The sequence below is a fragment of the Protopterus annectens genome, chromosome 17.part0, assembly GCF_019279795.1.
Source record: "Protopterus annectens isolate FY-2018-M chromosome 17.part0, PAN1.0, whole genome shotgun sequence".
Classification (NCBI taxonomy): Eukaryota; Metazoa; Chordata; order Ceratodontiformes; family Protopteridae; genus Protopterus; species Protopterus annectens.
This window is the reverse complement of record NC_056751.1, coordinates 147,417,444-147,436,578: the sequence shown is the minus strand read 5'-3', so window position 1 is coordinate 147,436,578 and position 19,135 is coordinate 147,417,444. Positions and strand designations below refer to the sequence as shown.

The 19,135-nt window shown below is 43.1% G+C and overlaps 1 protein-coding gene across 1 annotated transcript in view; it reads right to left on the bottom strand.

Moving 5' to 3' along the window:
- Positions 1-19,135, bottom strand: part of ERCC6L2 (ERCC excision repair 6 like 2) — a 1,190,567-nt gene that overhangs the window by 127,323 nt on the left and 1,044,109 nt on the right. The window contains exon 18 of the mRNA XM_044058934.1: positions 7,586-7,755. Coding sequence (XP_043914869.1) covers positions 7,586-7,755 — 170 coding nt within the window. The remainder of the gene's footprint in view (positions 1-7,585; positions 7,756-19,135) is intronic.

Genomic DNA, 19,135 nt, shown 5'->3' with positions numbered 1-19,135 from the left:
GATACACATCAGACCATGGCTAAATCCCATATGTAAGGGTTACGCTGCACTAATCCTACTAAGCACTGTATCTGTTACATCTAACATCAAGGACCCTCTCTGATGAGTTCAATAGCTGGGTTGAAATCATGCAGTAAACTGTCCAGGTTAAAAAGGCAACACTGCACAAAAACAAAGCTCAGAAAGTGGAGTCTTGACTTACTGTCTTACCAAAGTGGCCAAACGCCCAGCCATGACGAAGACAATTATGTTTAGTGATTTTATGCACTAAAGATTAAATGGTCGTGGCACATGTCTGCAAAACAGGCATTGTATAATCACACAAGAAGCAGACACTCTCCAATGGGGTGGGCAATGACTGCAGCAGTTGCTAGCAGTTAGCCAACCACAAGATGGCAAAACATAAAACAGCTGGCATCCCACTTGGAATATGCCTGCTTGCCCCAAAACAAAGCAGGTGAACAACCGGATCCATATTCTAGAAAGCATGTACCCACAGTTGGCAAAAGACATCCAGGATGTGAAGACCTTTTCCATTATACCTTCCTCATCCCCACTTAGTTTCTGCCCTTCAAAGAAAAGAGAGATAAATGAACTGGTTCAGGGGCAATTCAGAAACCACATTTGAAGAAAAGGTGTTTTAGGCCTGAGGGTCAACAAATCTTGCGGAAGTCCAGATATGGTTCCACACATGTGATCGCCTGAAGCTATAAAATTCTGTATGCAGAGGTGATAACTACTAGAAGCAGCATTTTCTAAGAAAAAAACTCCACTGCCTCCAGGGTCACAGTCTCAAATGGTGGAAAGGCAAGCTTGCTGATCATGAAGCTCAAGTCTCATGGATGGGAGGGGTTCTTCAAAGATGGGTTGAGCTGCAGCACTCCTTTAAGGTAATGCCTGATCATCAAGTATTGGGTCACAATCCTGCCTTTCACAAGGTCACAATTTGCAGAAATACCTGAGACATGTAGACTAACAGTGGAATAACTGAAACTCAATAATAGAAGTGTCTGAGATAAGTTAGATCACCTGCAAGCTAACTAACTGGTAAAGGTACGGTCTCAACTAAATGAAAAATTGTTTCCACTAGAAGGCATAGGCTAGCCAAGTAGAAGGCTTCCTAGCAGCCTCAATAATCTACAAGACCTTAGTTGGCAGTACTGGTGGAATCAAGAGGTCAAAATCAGGAGCTAGGCTCTGAGGTGTAGCTGGCAGACACCCCAGCTGTGATATACATTATTGGCTTGGACTGTGAAAGTTTCCTGCATTACCAAGGACCAGAGTGCCTGAAACCTGCTCTTCTTGGCCACCAAAAAGCAGTGAGCATGAGTTTGGGTCTCCATCCACTACATTTGCAATGAAATGTGTGATTCATGGGAATGTGTACAGGAATCCCTTATGTCACAGGAGAGAGATAAGCAGTCTACTGCTACCTTCATCCTTATTTGCTGCACCAAGCAGAAGAGGGGAAGAACAAGATTCTCCTGAGTCCCCCCCCCCCCTCATCTGAATGACTAGCAGCACATCCCTTGAATCTATAACTCTGGGAGAGGACAGAAGGAGAGACTCAGAGTCTGCCAGCTCATTCACTATCCTAGGAATGTCAGCTGTTGGACAGATATCTCAGTCTACTGTCTATGGCTCGCTGCCACACAAGCACAACCGCCCTGCACACAGGGTGAAATGTTATGCTTAACTGCTTATTTTGGACGTTATAAAGGACTGGACATCTGGCTGGATCAGGTGAAAACCCACAAGGAACTTCAATTTTGAGGACTTTGAGGCCAGAAGGACTAGCCTTGATTAAATGATTAGGTGGAGCTCCCTTTTCAGGGGATCTGCATTTGAAAGCAAGGAGTCCATGTGTAGAATGGGAAAATCCACTATGAGGTTAGTGGAAGCTATACATTACTCCAAGGCCCAGTGCCAGAGGAGAACAACAATAAGCATGTGGTGGGTCTGCAACCACTGAGAATTCAAAGTCTGCTGCTGGAAAACCCACGTTTGAAAATCGCTGCTATAAGGATCAGAAGACATCCTTGATTTGAGCCTTGCTCTTTAATGCACATTTATCCAGTCAGAAAAAGCCATAACCTCCTAGGCTATCTACAGGGGCAGAGGAATGACTGCCAATAGAGGGCTGTCCAGCTGCATGCCAGTAAAAACAATTGTCTAAGCAGGAATCAAAAAGGACTTACCCAGTTTATGATGATTTCCAAGGAACACAGCAATGGGAGCGGTCACTAGAAAGACATTTGTCATTCCTCTAAGGGAATATAATGAGAGGGTCCTTCAAAGATTTGTCCACCACAGCCCACATCTTGGGACTCTTGAGTGCTGAACACTTTGCAATGGAACTGATGCTTACCCAGAGCAATCCCTGAGGAATCTCCTGGTGATCCAAACTAGTGATGTACCTGAATGTATTCATCTTGTCCAGTGAAAGCACTCTGGTATCCAAGTAGAAGCAAGGCCATGACATTCTGGAAACAAACACAGCAGGTGAAGTCAAGACTGATACAGGGCTGCCAGTGGGCTGATCTCTCCCAAGTGACTTATATTGGCATTCTTCTGTTTCCTTCTCATTGACCATGTTTGGACTGGCTCAGCCAATTAGCACTCCATTTCAGAAGTGGGCATTTAGGATTCTGTTCCTGAATTCCTCCTTAATAGAACACAGACTTACCCATGCCATTTTTTGCAGGTATATGCCTTAACCTGAAAACTATCCAAAGTGTCTGCTCAAAGTTGCAGCTGATGACATGTTGGCACACTCTAGAAGTCATAAACACTCTCTTTAAGAGAGCCTTCTCTAGCTCAAACTGAGGAAAGTAATTGGCAGTTTGGTTAACTAGGTAGGAATGGAACTTAACTGAGAGGAATAGTTAGGAACCCTAAGTCTAAATACAGCAGAGGAATATGCCTTCTTATTGTAGAAGCTGTGGATAGTGGTCACTCAATGCACTTTGTTTATCTTGACCTGGCCAAGGGTTTTGTCATTATCCCCCATTCTGATATTATCAAAAAAATTAGACAAACTAATGTAAACCCCCATGTTATCTGCTGGGATAGCAAACTGGCTAACCAACAGATCCAAGGTTGTGAAAATTACTGATATCCTCTCTTGAGTATAAAGCTATAGCTAGTAGGGTACCATATGGAGTAGAGTTGAGATCTCTCCTGCTTGACATTTACTTTGCAGACAGCCAATCCAACATTCCAGAAGTGTGGCTGACAAAGTCTGCAGATGACTTACAAGTTAAGTATGGTTATCTGCTTGTCCACGCATACCAAACAGCTCCAAGCTAGGGCTGGAATATACACATACCTGGTGTACTAAAAATGGTCTAAACCTAAATGCAAAAAAGTGCAGCATAACAAACGATTTCCACATCATACATTATAAATAGTGTTCCTGTTCACAGGATGACATTGGTGATCAAGAAGAGGAGGATGAGTGTGAGGGCAGCACCAAGGATCAAATGGTGGAAATTGAAAAAGGGTAATTGTGAGGTGATGTTCAGGGAAGAGTTAAGACAGGCACTGGGTGGCAGTGAAGAGTTACCAAATAGCTGGGTAACTACAGCAGAGCTAGTAAGAGAGATGGCTAGAAAGGTGGTTGGTGTGACATCTGGAAAGAGGAAGGAGGACAAGACCTGGTGGTGGAATGAAGAAGTACAGGAGAGTACACAGAGAAAGAGGTTGTCGAAGAAGAAGTGGGACCATCAAACAGATGAAGAAAGTAGACAAGAGGATAAGGAGATGAGGTGCATGGCAAAGAGAGAGGTGGCGAAGGCTAAGGATAAGGCGTATGAAGAGTTGTATAAAAGGTTGGACACTAAGGAAGGAGAAAAGGACCTGTACCGATTGGCTAGACAGAGGGACCGAGCTAGTAAAGATGTGCAGCAGGTAAGGGTGATAAAGGATAATGAGGGAAACATACTCACAAGCAAGGAGAGTGTGTTGAGCAGATGGAAAGAGTACTTTGAGGGGTTGATGAATGAAGGGAATGAGAGGGAGAGAAGGATGGATGATGTGCAGATAGTGAATCATGAAGTGCAGTGGATTAGCAAGGAGGAAGTAAGGATAGCTATGAAGAGGATGAAGAATGAAAAGACTGTGGGTCCAGATGACGTACCTGTGGAAGCATGGAAGTGTTTAGGTGAAATGGCAGTGGAATCTTTAACTAGATTGTTTAATGAAATCTTGGAAAGTGAGAGGATGCCTGAGGAATGGAGAAAAAAGTGTTTTGGTACCAATTTTTAAGAATAAGGGTGATGTGCAGAGCTGTAGTAACTACAGAGGGATTAAACGGATCAGTCACAGCATGAAGTTATGGGAAAGAGTAGTGGAAGCTAGGTTAAGAAGGGAAGTGATGATTAGTGATCAGCAGTATGGTTTCATGCCAGGAAAGAGCACTACAGATGCGATGTTTGCTCTGAGAGTGTCGATGGAGAAGTACAGTGAAGGTCAGAAGGAGTTGCATTGTGTCTTTGTGGATTTAGAGAAAGCATATGACAGGGTGCCTAGAGAGGAGTTGTGGTACTGTACGAGGAAGTCGGGAGTGTCAGAGAAGTATGTAAGAGTGGTACAGGATATGTACGAGGGTAGTGTGACAGAGGTGAGGTCTGCGGTGGGAGTGACGGATGCGTTTAAGGTGGAGGTGGGATTACATCAAGGATTAGCTCTGAGCCCTTTCTTATTTGCAATGGTGATGGACAGGTTGACTGATGGGATTAGACAGGAGTCCCTGTGAACTATGATGTTTGCAGATGACATTGTGGTCTGTAGTGATAGTAGGGAACAGGTGGAGGAGACCCTGGAGAGGTGGAGATATGCTCTAGGGAGAAGAGGAATGAAGGTCAGCAGGACTAAGACAGAATATATGTGTGTGAATGAGAGGGAGGGTAGAGGAATGGTGAGGATGCAGGGAATAGAGGTGGCGAAGGTGGATGAGTTTAAGTACTTGGGATCAACAGTTCAGAGTAATAGTGAGTGTGGAAGAGAGGTGAAGAAGAGAGTACAGGCAGGATGGAGTGGGTGGAGAAGAGTGTCAGGAGTGATTTGTGACAGACAAGTATCAGTAAGAGTGAAAGGGAAGGTCTACAAGAGGGTAGTGATACCAGCTATGTTATATGGGTTAGAGACAGTGGCATTGACAAAAAGGCAGGAGTCAGAGCTTGACGTGGCAGAGCTGAAGATGTTAAGATTTGCACTGAGTGTGACGAGGATGGACAGGATTAGGAATAAGTATATTAGAGGGTCAGCCCAGGTTGGAAGGTTTGGAGACAAAGCCAGAGAGGCAAGACTACATTGGTTTGGACATGTGCTGAGGAGGGATGCAGAGTATAATGGGAAAAAGATGCTAAGGATGAAGCTGCCAGGTAACAGGAAAAGAGGAAGGCCTAAGATAAGGTTTATGGATGTGGTGAGAGAGGATATGCAGGTGGCTGGTGTGACACAGCAAGATGCAGAGGACAGGAAGAAATGGAAACAGCTGATCTGCTGTGGCAAACCCTAACGGGAGCAGCCGAAAGAAGAAGAAGAAGTTCACACAGATATGGTTATAAGAGATGTGGGTACTTATTTGGTCAACTCTCATTTGATCCACATTTCCACTACACTCAGGAAATGCTTCTATATGGCTCAGTTATTTTCCAAAGGAATATCTTCAAGATCCAAAGAAGCTACCCTACTACTGAATACAATGCCCTTTTTGGCAAGGATATATCCAAGCATATCACTCAACTGGGAAGACCCCAGGGATACCCAACAAAGCAAAATAAATATCTTAAATTCTTCAATTACCCTGACAGATTAGCATGATCCCCAAATACTCAGTAGCCTACAGGCTGCTTTGAGGTGACATGTACCTCACTTTTTGAGCCATAAAAGACCCAATCCTGGCTCAACAAACATCCACATTAGGGGCATAAATTTACACCAAGTAAACAAGACTCACTTGTGATGTATCTTCCTAACTTAATGGATTCTCAGACTATAGAATAAGTAAAAACTACAGATCAAACAAAGTACTACTTTGACTGTCTTTAAGGCTAGTCTTGATGACTGGACGACTTGACACAAATTTACACAAGGTTATCATATACAACCCTGCCGAGTTTGGGAGATGAGAACTATTAAGTACTTGAGGTATGTTATTGTGTTTCTGTATCACACTTGTCCAAAGTTTTGGCACTCCTTGTCAGACAGCAAGGTGGCCAGGTGATGTGATCTCAAACACCTAGCTGGACTGAAGAGATCACACAGAGGTCAGAAGACGGCTGCTTAATAAGGAGCTATATCCACTGAAGTGAATGTCTTTAAAGGGTATCTGCCTTTGGTAATGTTTACTGTACATAACTCTGATTGCTGTCTGTAAAATAACTCAAGAAGGCTGTAGGAAGATGTCACAGATGGGATGGCCCATGCTTTTACCTGAAAAAAGAAGAAATTGCATGTTTTTGTTAATGTAAAAAACTAAATTATAACTTTGTGAATTCAGTAAGAGTACAAATGTCAGATGAATGGTCTCTTCTGTCAGATATACAGTGGATAAAATAATGCAGATTAGAATTAAAAAGGTATGTTGGTACTAAGTCACTCAGTGATGTAGACATATGGTTAAGAGCTTGCAAAAGTGCAGAAAGGTTTACATGTAGGTGACAATCAGTAAATTTAATAAGGATACCTTTTCTTTTCCTGCTGTCAGCAAAAAAAAAAAAAAAACATATACACACACACTCACTACACACACACACACACACACACACACACACATATATATATATATATATATATATATATATATATATATATATGTATATATAGCCTGCAGGTAAGTGCTTTGTTGGGTATCCCTGGGGATATATTACATAGTGGTGGAGATAATCCCTTCCACTTCCAAACACAGACAGGAACTGGGAGTAGAGTACTAATGAGACACACAAGAGAGAATACACAACGTTGTTTTCATCAACATGTGTTGGCAGGGCCAGCATGTCATGTAGCAGGAGCATGGTGCAGTTATACATACACAAACTATCATTCTCAAAAGAAAGTTAATGAGGTCAGAGATGGTATTACACTGACTTGCATTCTTAGAGGCTGAAGAGACAAGTCAGGGTGCCTCACTGTTGCTTCAGAATAATATTTAATGGATGGACGACTCATGGTTGCTTCTAAGATACTCTACAAGTAGTTTCTGAGGAGAAGGGATTGAGGCTTGAAGGGTTTCTCCAAAGGAAGGACCATCTGCTGGTAGAGTGAGGTCTGCACTCAGTAGTCTTGTCCCCTGTTTCGTTAGCAGGTATTTAGAAAGCGTGACCTTTACAAAGTAAAATTGTAAACTGTGGTGACTCTGAAATAATACTATTCCATTGAATCTGCTGGGAAGGCACTGAACAGTTAAGTCATCCATTTTTTTTCTTTTAGATAAAGTATACATAAACACCACCACGCAGAACAGCAAAACAGCTACCTAAAATAACATGGCAAAGATGCAATGGGAAAAAAAAACACAGTTAAGTGCAAAAAAGGCTACACTTGGGAAAATAATATTTTTCTCATTTCTTTCCATTCTTACCTGCGGATTCCTTTTGGTGTTTCTCCTATGAAAAACATAGTCTGATCTGCTTGGTGAACTGACTTCTCTGTCTGTGTTACAGGATGTGTAACATGAAATAAATGCTGACTTTGGCGTTTACTTTCCTTCTGCGATGTTCTGTCAGCTTGATCATCACTTTCCGCTGATACCTTCAAGGTACAAAGATGTACATTAAACATGAAATCTTAAAAAATAACAGTCTCCAGTATGCAATATACAGTGGATGTAAAAACTTACACATGCCTGTTAAACTGCAAGGTTTTTGTGATATAAAAAAATGAGGCAACAATAAATCATTTCAAAACTCCTCAGATCTGACTCAGCTGCAAATTACCACGTAAAGGCAACTGGAACGCGAAGAACAAAAAACAAGTGTGTAAATAAACGTGAAGCACCCAAATTTATTCGAAACGCTTTTCGTTCAGCTGTATAGCCAAACTTCTTCAGACAGCATTAAAAACTACAACCAGCATACATTTATACATCTCCCAAATTGGTCATGCGTTCAAATTAATCAACGTTTAAAAGGGCTACATTACATAAAAAAACAATAAAATACAACCTCCCTAACAATATAAATACTATGATAAAAATTAAGATATCTAAAGAAATAAATAAATGTATAATATAAAACACATATTATATAAATCAATTACATCTACATACATATTATTTTGAATTTCCTTGAAGGAATAGCTAGTTTACAGTAAGAGGCTTCTTAATTTTATTCTCCATCTTACTTTTATGTAAGTCATTTTATGTAGGCAAGTCTGACAGGAAGTTTAAAGATAGGATATATGGACATTTGTATAGTATAAGGAAAAGTAAGATGGAGAATGCCCTAGCCAATCATTGCAACCAACATCCTACTCATTCTTTTGTTTTTAGAGGTTTAGACCAAATCCTCCCAGACTTTAAAGGGGGTCCGTTTCAGTTACTCTTGGAGAGACAAGAACTGATTTGGCAGTTGAAATTACAATCCTACAAGGCTCCTGGGTTGAATGACAAGATATCTGTGTTGTGTATCATTTCTGCTTAAGGAACTCTAAAATGTCTCCAAAAGAGGCATCACCAGGTGGTGATCTGGGGGATCCTTTCACTTCCTCAAAATCAGCATCTTCAGATTCCAAAGGGGAATCTATGCACCTCTTCTTGCACCTTCTCTTCTGGTGGACCTCCTCAGGGTGATGTTTTGGGGAGGTGTCATTAGAGAAAGGAAGTTCTTCCATGAGAACTGACTGAAAGCTACATCGCACTGGCTGCCCCTGATGAACAGGTCAGATGGAACCAGAGAAGGAAAAGGGGTAGGAAATGAGGTAGGATGAGAGACTGCATCCCTAGCAAGAAAAAAAATTCTTTCCACAACCTCAAAGCAGATGGACCTGGAGAAGCTGTGGCCATGCGCACCACAGCCAAATGTTCCAGCATGGTCAGGATCATGACGCTGACCTGATCTGTGCCACGAGGAAGGAACCGGACCAGAGATATCTAGCTCTGAGGCTCCAAGAGGCAGGGATGGATCAGACATCAGAGAAGCAAACCCCAGCCCCACAGACCTGACGTCAACACTTCGGGTCCGGGACACATCCTCCAAAGGTACAGGAACAGAACAGGTCAGGGATACCATCAGAGTCAAAGAGGTAATTCTCTTTGGATCTAACACAGTAACTATCGGAACCATCAGATCCTGGGGCTCTTAAACTGAAGGACAGATCTGAGGATGAGATATACTGTGTAAGTAGTGACAGGAAGGCTCATGGATCAATGGGGGATGGGGCCGAGATACCCCCATCTGGATCTGAGCACTGAGGAACTTTCGCATCATCCTATCCACATCCTCTTCGGAAAGTCTCCTGGAGGACCTGATGGATGTAGTACACTAAGGTCTGGAATGCTTTTTAAGTGTCTGCATAAAAGCAGAGTAGAGCCGAGGGGAGATAGGGTCTATCACAAACTCGGGTGAGACTGTTAGTCCTTGCTGGCTATGCTTACTTATGCCCTTGGGCCGATAGCCTAGTACCTACCTATGAACCTATAAGACATGCTAGGCTTAGGATCCATAATCTGGGTGGTAGGACTGGCTAAAATAACAATGGCATCTGAAAGCTTATGGTCCACAGTCAGTCTTTTTGGGTCTGATGAACTCGCATCTGACAATTTGAACTTTTAATGGTGGCTCCGAGGAAGTCTTCGGAGACTTCAGAGGCAAATGCTTCCTTTATTTTAATGGAGCTTTTGAAGACTTACTGGGGATTTGAGCCCCTGAAGAGGAAGAAGTTAAAGGAGGAAGTAAACCTTTAAGTACAAGCTTACTATGCCTGTCGGCTATGGCACTTGAATTAAAACCTGCACAAATAGTACAATTTGTATTTAAATGAGCTGCATCAAAGAATAAATGCATTGCTTGTGGGCATACGAGTTAGAGACTTTATACCAACAAGAAGTGCATTTTTTTAAAATCTGTCAGCTTGTCAGTCATGACAGAAAAAATAAGAAGTTATGTACTCACCATAATGTTCCATGTGAGTTATTCCATCTCGCTGTCATTCTTCACTGATGGTTCTGGAGCCGATCCATCAGTTCCGATACGGCTGTTAGCAAAGCTCAAGCTTTACCAGTAACTTGACGCCAGCCCCTTATCCCATGATGCACTGCTGGATTTACCTCACATCTTGTTTGCTGTGTGTACCATATCCCTGTAAGAGAACTACTCTTCCAAGTGAAATACGGATTGAATAACCAGGATGAGACCAGCCTCTAGGTCAACTATTAGCCAGGTGGGTGATGGAGAGAGGGACGTAAGAATGACGGTGAGATGGAACAACTCACATGGAATGTTATGGTGAGTACATAATTTCTTAATGTGAAGTTGTTCAATCTCACCATTCATTCTTCACTGATGGGTAGTGTCCCTAGCACCCTCAATCTCGGGTGGCTCATGGGAGTACATTCTTCAGGAAAGTAGACCCAAAGGAAGCCCTATCCCCGGAGGCCTTATCAACTTTGTAATGAGTGATAAAGGTATGAGGTTTAGACCAAGTGGCTGCAGCACAAATGTTATCAAGGGGCAATTTGGCTTGAAATGCAGACCACGTAGAAACTGCTCTGGTAGAATGAGCTTTAATCTTGTGTAGTAAGGGCATATTAGCAGCTGAATAAACAAAAGCGATACAATCAGATAGCCATTTAGAAAGCATTGTTTTAGCCATTGGTCTACCTTTTCTGGCTTCAGAAAAAGACAAAAAAAGCTGGTCTGATTTTCTAACATCTTTTGTTCTGTCCAAATAATATCTGAGCTGTCTGTGAATGTCAAGTTTGTGCAGCATGTACTCTAATTTGTTGGAATGGTTAGGGAAGAAAACTGGCAACTCAATGACTTGGTCGATATTGGATTCTGAACAAACTTTGGGTAAAAAAGAGGTGTTTGTCCTAAGAGATACTCTATCAGCATGAAAAATCAAATAAGGAAGGCTGATAGATAAGGCTTGAAGTTCTGACACTCTGCGGGCAGAAGTAATAGCCACCAGAAATATGGTTTTCCATGATAAAAATTTGAGATCACATGATGATGCTGGTTCACATTGGGAAGAATTATGCGAGACAGCATAAAGTTTAGATTCCAAGGAGAATAAGGAGTTTTCACTGGAGGCCTCATGTGGACAGTTCCTTTGAGAAAAGCCTTGGACAACTTGTGGGACATTATATTTAGCCCGTCCACTCCGACATAGCAGCCAGCTGGACCCGAACTGTAGCAGCTGCAGCTCCTTTATTAAAAATCATAGCCAGGAATTCTAAAATGGACGTCAAAGGGGCTTGATAAGGATCAATGTTCTGCTTAGAAGCCCATATGGAAAATCTCTTCCACTTACTAAGATATAGTCTTCTGGTGGACAGCTTAAGGGATGACAAGAGGATCTGTCTTGTCTCATCAGAAAGATCATGAAGCCTGGCTATGAGAGTAACTGGAGCAGCCAAGCTGTGAGCTTCAGTGACTGCAATGAAGGATGGAGGTCCCCCGACGGATGTGTCAGAAGGTCTGGAACTGGGTCCAGAATACATGGATCCTTAACTAGATGATGATGAAGAAATGGGAACCAAATCTGCCGAGGCCAATGAGGGGCTATGAGGATGATAGCCCTTTCCAGCAGCATTGCTTTCTGTAGAAGTCTGGGTATTAGAGGGATTGGAAGGAATGCAGAGAGGAGACCCGGGGGCCAATCGTGTACGAGTGCGTCTCTCTGGGGTTCTTCCGGAGGGGGAATCAGGGCAAAGTAGCTTCTGCATTTCGTGTTGACATGACTGGCAAAAAGATCACAGCAAGGCTGGCCCTATTTGCAGAAAATCCTGTCCGTAATCTCTTGTTTGAGGGACTACTTGTGTGGCAACAAAATTGCCCTGCTCAGTTTGTCTGCTATCAAGTTAGATCTCCCCGGGATGTGCGTTGCCAACAGAAAGTGCTGGGAGGAGATAGCCCACTGCCAAACTCTGAGGGCTTCTCGGCAAAGGGGGTAAGACTTGGTCCCTCCTTGCTTGTTCAAGTACCAGACTACCAACATGTTGAATGTCTGAATTGCAATCGTCCCTAGAGGAAGACAGTCCTGAAAGTACTTCAACGCCAGAAGTACTGCTCTCATCTCCAGGGCATTGATATGCAGGTGTGACTCTTGATCCGTCCATATGCCTTGGGCAGTCATTCCCTGAAAATGTACCCCCCACCCTAACAGGAAAGCGCCCATGGTCACAGTGGCTACTGGAGGGGGTAGAACAAAGGGACGTCCTATAGTTACATGAAGAGACGTCAACCACCACTGGAGATCTCTCTTGCAAGAGTTTGTAATCAAAATCATATGATGACTCATTGGAAGTTCCTGATAGGACCACTGGGTGAACAGCAGCCACTGAAGAATCTGCATATGCATCCTTGCTAACGGTATGGCCAGGATCACTGCAGCCATCAAACCTAACACTTTTAAGACTTCTGCGGCTGGTGCTCTGTCCTTCGACACTAATGAATTGACATGCTGGTGAAGAAGAAAGACCCTCTCGATTGGTAGTCGTAGAGCGGTGGTTGAGGTGTCTAACTCTGCCCTTATAAAGACAATATGCTGCGATGGTGACGAGGCAGATTTTTCTGAGTTGATTGTAATGCCTAAGTGATGGCAGAGTGTATGTCCTTGCCTGAATCAGTTGATGCCTGGTGGTGGAGGTAAGGAGCCAATCGGCTAGGTACAGAAACACCTGGAATCCTAGACGCCTCAGGTGAGCTGTGAACACTGCCATGCATTTGGTGAACACTCTGGGGGGTGTAGTGAGACCAAAGGGCAGGGTTTGAAATTGAGAATGATAGGCTCCCAGCTGAAATCGCAGGTGATCTCCGGTGCATCATGGGATAAGGGGCTTGGTGTCGAGCTACTGGTAAAGCTTGAGCTTTGCCAACAGCCGTGTCGAAGCTGATGGATCGGCTCCGAACCCATCAGTGAAGAATGTACGGCGAGATTGAGCAACTTCACATCAGAAATTAGCTGAAACAAGGACAAATTTTTCTTTTAAACTAAGAAAAAGTATGAAAAATTCCACCAATGGTAAAAAAGATTACCCTGTTTAACATGATAGGAGTTAAAAGAAGACAGAAGAAAGGCAGAATACCGAAATTGGTAAGTCTGATAGACTACTATAAAAACCAACACAGCTGAAACGGAGCAGGAAAAACGGTACTTCAAATGACCAAAAATATACGGAAATTTATTAAAGTTTGTTAAAATAAAGCGCTTTTCGTCTGGTTTAATGACACAGACTTCTTCAGACAATTACTTCTAAAAAAGGCTTGCTATATATACACACAGTTACAAGGAGAACCCAATCTCCAATTGTTAGTAGACTTTTCATCCTGGTAAATGCGTGTGTGCTTACTAATTTTTTAGTTTCTTAGTTTTTTATTCACTTAAGCCTTTTATAATGTCATTACTTTTAAATATGTTAAAACATTTGTAACTTTTTACTGTTTCTTATAGTCAATATTATATAATTACATTTTTGTCTTTAGCTTTTCTGAAGTCAAAGTTATATTAAGTTATATTAATTTAATAGGTGTGGTTTTGACAAAATAGTTTTAGTAACAAATGCTAACGCATCACTTTTTGTTGCTGCTATGAATTTGTGGCTGCCTTTTTAAAAAATAGTACGTAGTAGTTCATTGCTTAATTGTTTAATTGCTTTTTGCCTTTTTGCTTTTACCCTAGAGATCAGATCCAGTTTGCAATGAGTAATAAAGGTATGGGGAGGAGCTCAAGTAGCTGCTGCACATATGTCGTCCACTGAAGCTCTAGACTGAAAGACATCTGAAGTGGTTATAGACCTTGTAGAATGTGCTTTGATGGGTTTAGGCAAGGTTAATTTGTTTTTACCATAAATAAATGAAATGCAATCTTTCAGCCACTTAGAAAGAGTAATCTTGCTGACTGCCTTGCCCATCTTTGCAGTGGAAAAGGAAACAAACAGTTGACTAGACTTGTCTTATGCCCTTTGTCCTGTGAAGATAGAAACGTAGTTGTCTATGGACATCTAATAAATGCAGGGCATACTCTCCCTTGTTAAAATGATTAGGGAAGAAAACTGGTAAATTAATCGTCTGGTTAATATTAGACTCTGACACAACCTTGGGTAAAAAAGGATGGGTTCATTAATAAAGATACTCTATCTTTATGGAAAACTAGGTAAGGAGGCTCAGAAGATAAGGCCTGGATCTCTGAAATTCTTTTGGCGGAGGTAATGGCTACTAGAAAAAGTGTCTTCTAAGATAAAAACTTCAGTTCACATTCCACAGAGGGTTCAAAAGACTGTCTCACTGCTTGAAGGACTAGGTTCAAATCCCATGGAGGATTTGGATCTTTTGCCAGGAGCTTTAACAGAAGAGTGCCTCGTAGGAACAATTTACAAAGTCTATGAGAGGGAATGTTCATATAAGCCATTGTGAAAACTGGAGATGGTGACTAATTGTAGTTTGATGGTGAAGGGAAAAGCTCCAGTGTTAAACACAGTAGCTAAAAAATCTAGGACATGTTCTACAGAAGCTTTTCAAGAGCCCATATAGCAAATCTCTTCCACTCACTGGTGTACAGTTTTCAAGTGGAAAGTTTGTAAGCCGATAAAAGGATGTGGTGTATTGGAAAAGAAATATTGGGATGCCTGGCAATTAATGAAACTGGAGGAACCATGCAGTTAGACTGAAGTTCAAAATGTTTGGGTGAACAGGACCGTTCGGATGGGACAGGAGATCTAGCACTGGGTCCAGAATCAAGGGTTGTTGAATTAGATATGGCCAAAGATAGGGTAACCAAACCTGTCAAGGTCAAAAGGGAGCAATGATGATTACCGTGATCTTTAAACTGAATGATTTCTGTAAAAACTTGGGATTAGAGGTATCAGGGGAAAGGCATACAAGAGAACGGGTGGCCAATCATGGAGAAGAGCATCTCTGGCTGATTTTCCTGGAGGGGGAATCAGGGCAAAGTAATTGCTGCACTTATTGTTTAGGGGAGACGCAAACAGATCACAGCAAGGTTGACCTCAAAGGCAGGAAATCATCTTCGCCACTTTTGACTGAGAGACCACTTGTGAGGCTGAAGGATGCATCTACTCAGCTTGTCTACAATCACACTAGAACTGCCCAGAATGTGCGTTGCTGTAAGAAAGTGGTTGGAAGAGGTCACCCACTGCCACACTCTGAGGGCTTCTCTACAAAGGGGATAAAACTTGGTTCCTCCCTGCTTGTTGATGTACCAAACCACAGAAATATTGTCTGTTTGAACTGGAATAGTTCTCTGAGGAAGAGTTGTCTGAAAGGCATGCAATGCAAGAAGCACTGCTCTTATTTCCAGGACACTGATGTGCAAATTGGCCTCTAATTGGGACCAAGTGCCTTGGACCGCTTTGCCCAGAAAATGCCCCCCCACTCCATCTGGGAGGCATCATGGTCACTATGGCCATGGGCTCAGGAAAAACAAGGGGACAACTGTGGAGAACTTGATTGGAATGCATCCACCAAACAAGATCCATTTTGCAATGGTTGGTGATCAAGACTTGTTCTGACAACGGATAATGAAGTATAGACCACTGGGATGCTAGTAGCCATTGAAGAATTCTCATACGTAGCCTGGCTAGTGGCACTACAGTTATAGAAGCTGCCATAGATCCTAGAGCTTGTAAGATTAAACGTGCTGGAACCTGCTTTCTGCGGATTAACTTCTGTACCTGAGCCACAATTCTCTGATGACATTCTGGAGGAAGAAAAGCTATTGTTGTCTGACTACTCAATACAGTCCCTATGAATTCTAAAGTTTGTGTTGGGGTTAAACATGACTTTTCTAGATTTACTGTGATCCCCAGATGGGCATAGATATTGAGGGTGTAGTCCCTGTCTGTTATCAACTGATGCTTGGTTAAAGTGGTTATGAGCCACTCAGTGGTCCCAGTATGGAAACACAAAGAATCCTTTTAGTCTCAAGTGAGCTGCTACTACTGCCACACATTTGGTGAACACCCTGGGGGTTGTGCTGAGGCCAGGGAGTAACGAGTGGCTCCCAGCTGGAAGCAGAGGAACCGTCTGGGACGCTTGTCCATTTTTATATGGTAATACATATCCTTAAGGTCTACTGAGCACATCCAGTTGTCTTTCTTCAGAAAGAGATCATCCAAAACTTTGCCAAACTGATTTGTTCAATATACTGAGATCCAAAACTGGTTTCCGGTCCCCTGTCTTTTTTGGTACTAAAAAGAATCTTGAGTCAGTTCCAGATCCTTCTTGGTCTGGCGGGACTTACTGGATGACTGTTTTGTTCAGCAGTTTTTGGATTTTTTGTACTGCTGAATCCCTCTGATTGGGTAGAACATCAGGGATTCTCTTTTAAACAGGGAGAGGTTGAGAAAAGGGAATGGTATAGCCTCTGGATATGATCTGTTGTACCCAAGAATCTGTTATGTTTAGCCAAGCATTTAGTTGCAAGAATAAGCATCCCCCGACGCCTCCAGAAGAAGACAATCGGGCCCCCTTTCAGGAGCTCTGAAATGGCTTGCCTGGAAAGGAATCCCTGAAGGCCTGGTTCTGTGGACCACCTCTGCCATGAGGGCAGCGTCTTCCATTTTGGTTCCCCCTCTCTGCCCCTGGGGGAACTTCCTCCATGTCTTGGAAAGGCCCTTGGGAATTTTTGAACTACATTTTCCACCACTCCTCTGGTTCCTAGAAAAGGACCTTTAAGGGGTGGAAAAATGTATGCCGACAACAGAAAGGGTCTTACCATCTTTCTCACACCTGGACAAAGTTTCTTTCACTTTCGGGCCAAACAAGGATGTTCCATCAAAAGGAGCACTGATGAAAGAAGACTTGAACGGTTCCGCAAAATCACAAAGGTGCATCCAAGTGTGTCTCCTAATGGTTACGCCTGTACCCGCTGCTCTAATTGTCCCTTTGGCTGTATGTGCGATCAGCCTCATTGATGAAATGGACACAGACTCCAGGGTGGCTAACTGGGAAGCCACTTTCTCTTGGACTCCCTCAGCTACAGCTCCTGGCTACAGCTCCTACCAGAGTATCTGATAACTCCTTTATGAGATCCCACTGGAGTCTGGTAAAATGTGCCAAAAAATTCAAGGACCTTATGGCGAAGGTCAATGAAGTGTAGACCCGCTTCTCAAATCTGTCCAAAGCCTAGGACTCTCTCTTGGGTGGGCAGACGGAGGAACTCTTCTCAGCTAGTTCCTTTTTAGTGGAGGCAACTACGACCACAGCATCAACTGCAATACCATTCACCCAAAACTTTGTCTGTGGGTGCAGAAAGTATTTTATCTGGTCTTTTGGGGATGGGTTAGATGGTGTCAGAAGCCTTCCATGCTGGCTGTGAAATCAACTGAATGAGTTCATCTGGGGGCAGAGTCACCCAAGAAGTAGACAGATGGGTGTCAAATGCCTGCAGGTAAACAGACTCCTTAGAGGAAGGGTTTTGGGACTTCCAGTCACCCCTCTGTTTCAGAATTTCCAAGATGTCTCCATAGGAGACATCTTCAGGGGGTGATCATGGGGACCCTTCCCCCTCATCAAAATCTGTATATTCGGTGACTGGTTCCAGGGGAGAATCCAAGTGCTTCCTCTTGCACTCTTTCTTCTGAGGGACCTCCTCAGGGGGATAATCTGGGGAGGTATCAGAAGATGACAGTACCTGTGGCTGTGACACCAGAGGCTTCAGCACTGGCTATCCCAGTGGAGAGGCAGGAGGAATAATAGAGCTAGAGGAAGGTACCTGTTCCGATTGGGTAGGCACCGACTGAGTCTCTGCAAGAGAAAGGACCCTCTGCATAGCCTCAAAGGCCATTCCCCCTGAAGAGGGAATGGTACCCAGAACGGAGAAAGGCTGCCTTGGAACCGGGGTCACTCCCCACTCCAAAGAACCGACCCTTGAGACCGAAGCCAGAGCAGAATTAAGTTGAGCTGATGCCTCGAGCAGCAGGGATGGCTCCGAAAAACCTGGAGTCGAAACTTGCGACCCAGAACTGACAGGGTAGCTACAGCTCCGGGAGGTCTCCGGTTCAGAAACAACTGAAGAACTCAGGGTAACTGCTGGCTCCGCAGAAGTGAACTCCAGAGCCAGCAAAGACGATCCCAGGAGAACAAGAACAGAGGACTTTAAGACCTCCAAAGAAGTTAGAGGAGGAGTAGTCAATGGGTTAAAGGAAGTGTTGGTAGCAAGACTGCAGGTAATCGGTACTGAAGGTGTGCCTGAAAGCCCTCTAGCCCACAAAACTTTATTTATCAGTCTCTCCATGTTGAGTTCTGAAAGACTTTTGGTGGAGCAGACCGATGCAGTAGAAGGGGACTTGGGCCTCTGTAAAAATACTTTTGGTAGTTCTCCATCAAAGGGATCTATTGATGAAGAGTTAAGATGTTCTACGTATAATGGTCTTAATCAGTGAGACAGATGTCAATTCCTGTGTCAAGGCCTTCAATGTTGAAGGAATCAAAATTGCAATCGGTACCGAAACTGAACCTGTTGGTACCAGAGTGTCAGAAACAGAGACCTTGGGTTCCAAGGGAACTTTTGGAACTGAGCTCTTCAATTTTTTGACTTTTGGAACCGATGGGGAAGTCGGAACCGACAGAATATGTTTTTTTAGATTTATCAATAGATGAAGAGGGGGAGGGAGATGAAATATCTGTTTAGGCTTTACCAGCAGTGGATAAGGCTTCTCTCCAAAGGCTGATGGCAAATGTCCTTATTTAGAATTATCTTGCTGCACCTGCGCACCAAGGCCCTGTGGCTGAAGGTGTGAAATATGCTACAATCCTACCTTTAATGAAGGGGGCCAAGGCAATATACACATAGGAAGTGGACATCTGACCAGGGAATTTTATGACCAAACTTCTGACATTTTTTTAAACCAGAAGGGGCCTTACCCTTATCAGCCACGACAGACAGAAAAAAAGTCACAAAGTAGAAATAAAAAAAATATGAATATTTTTTTAATAAGGAAAGGACTATC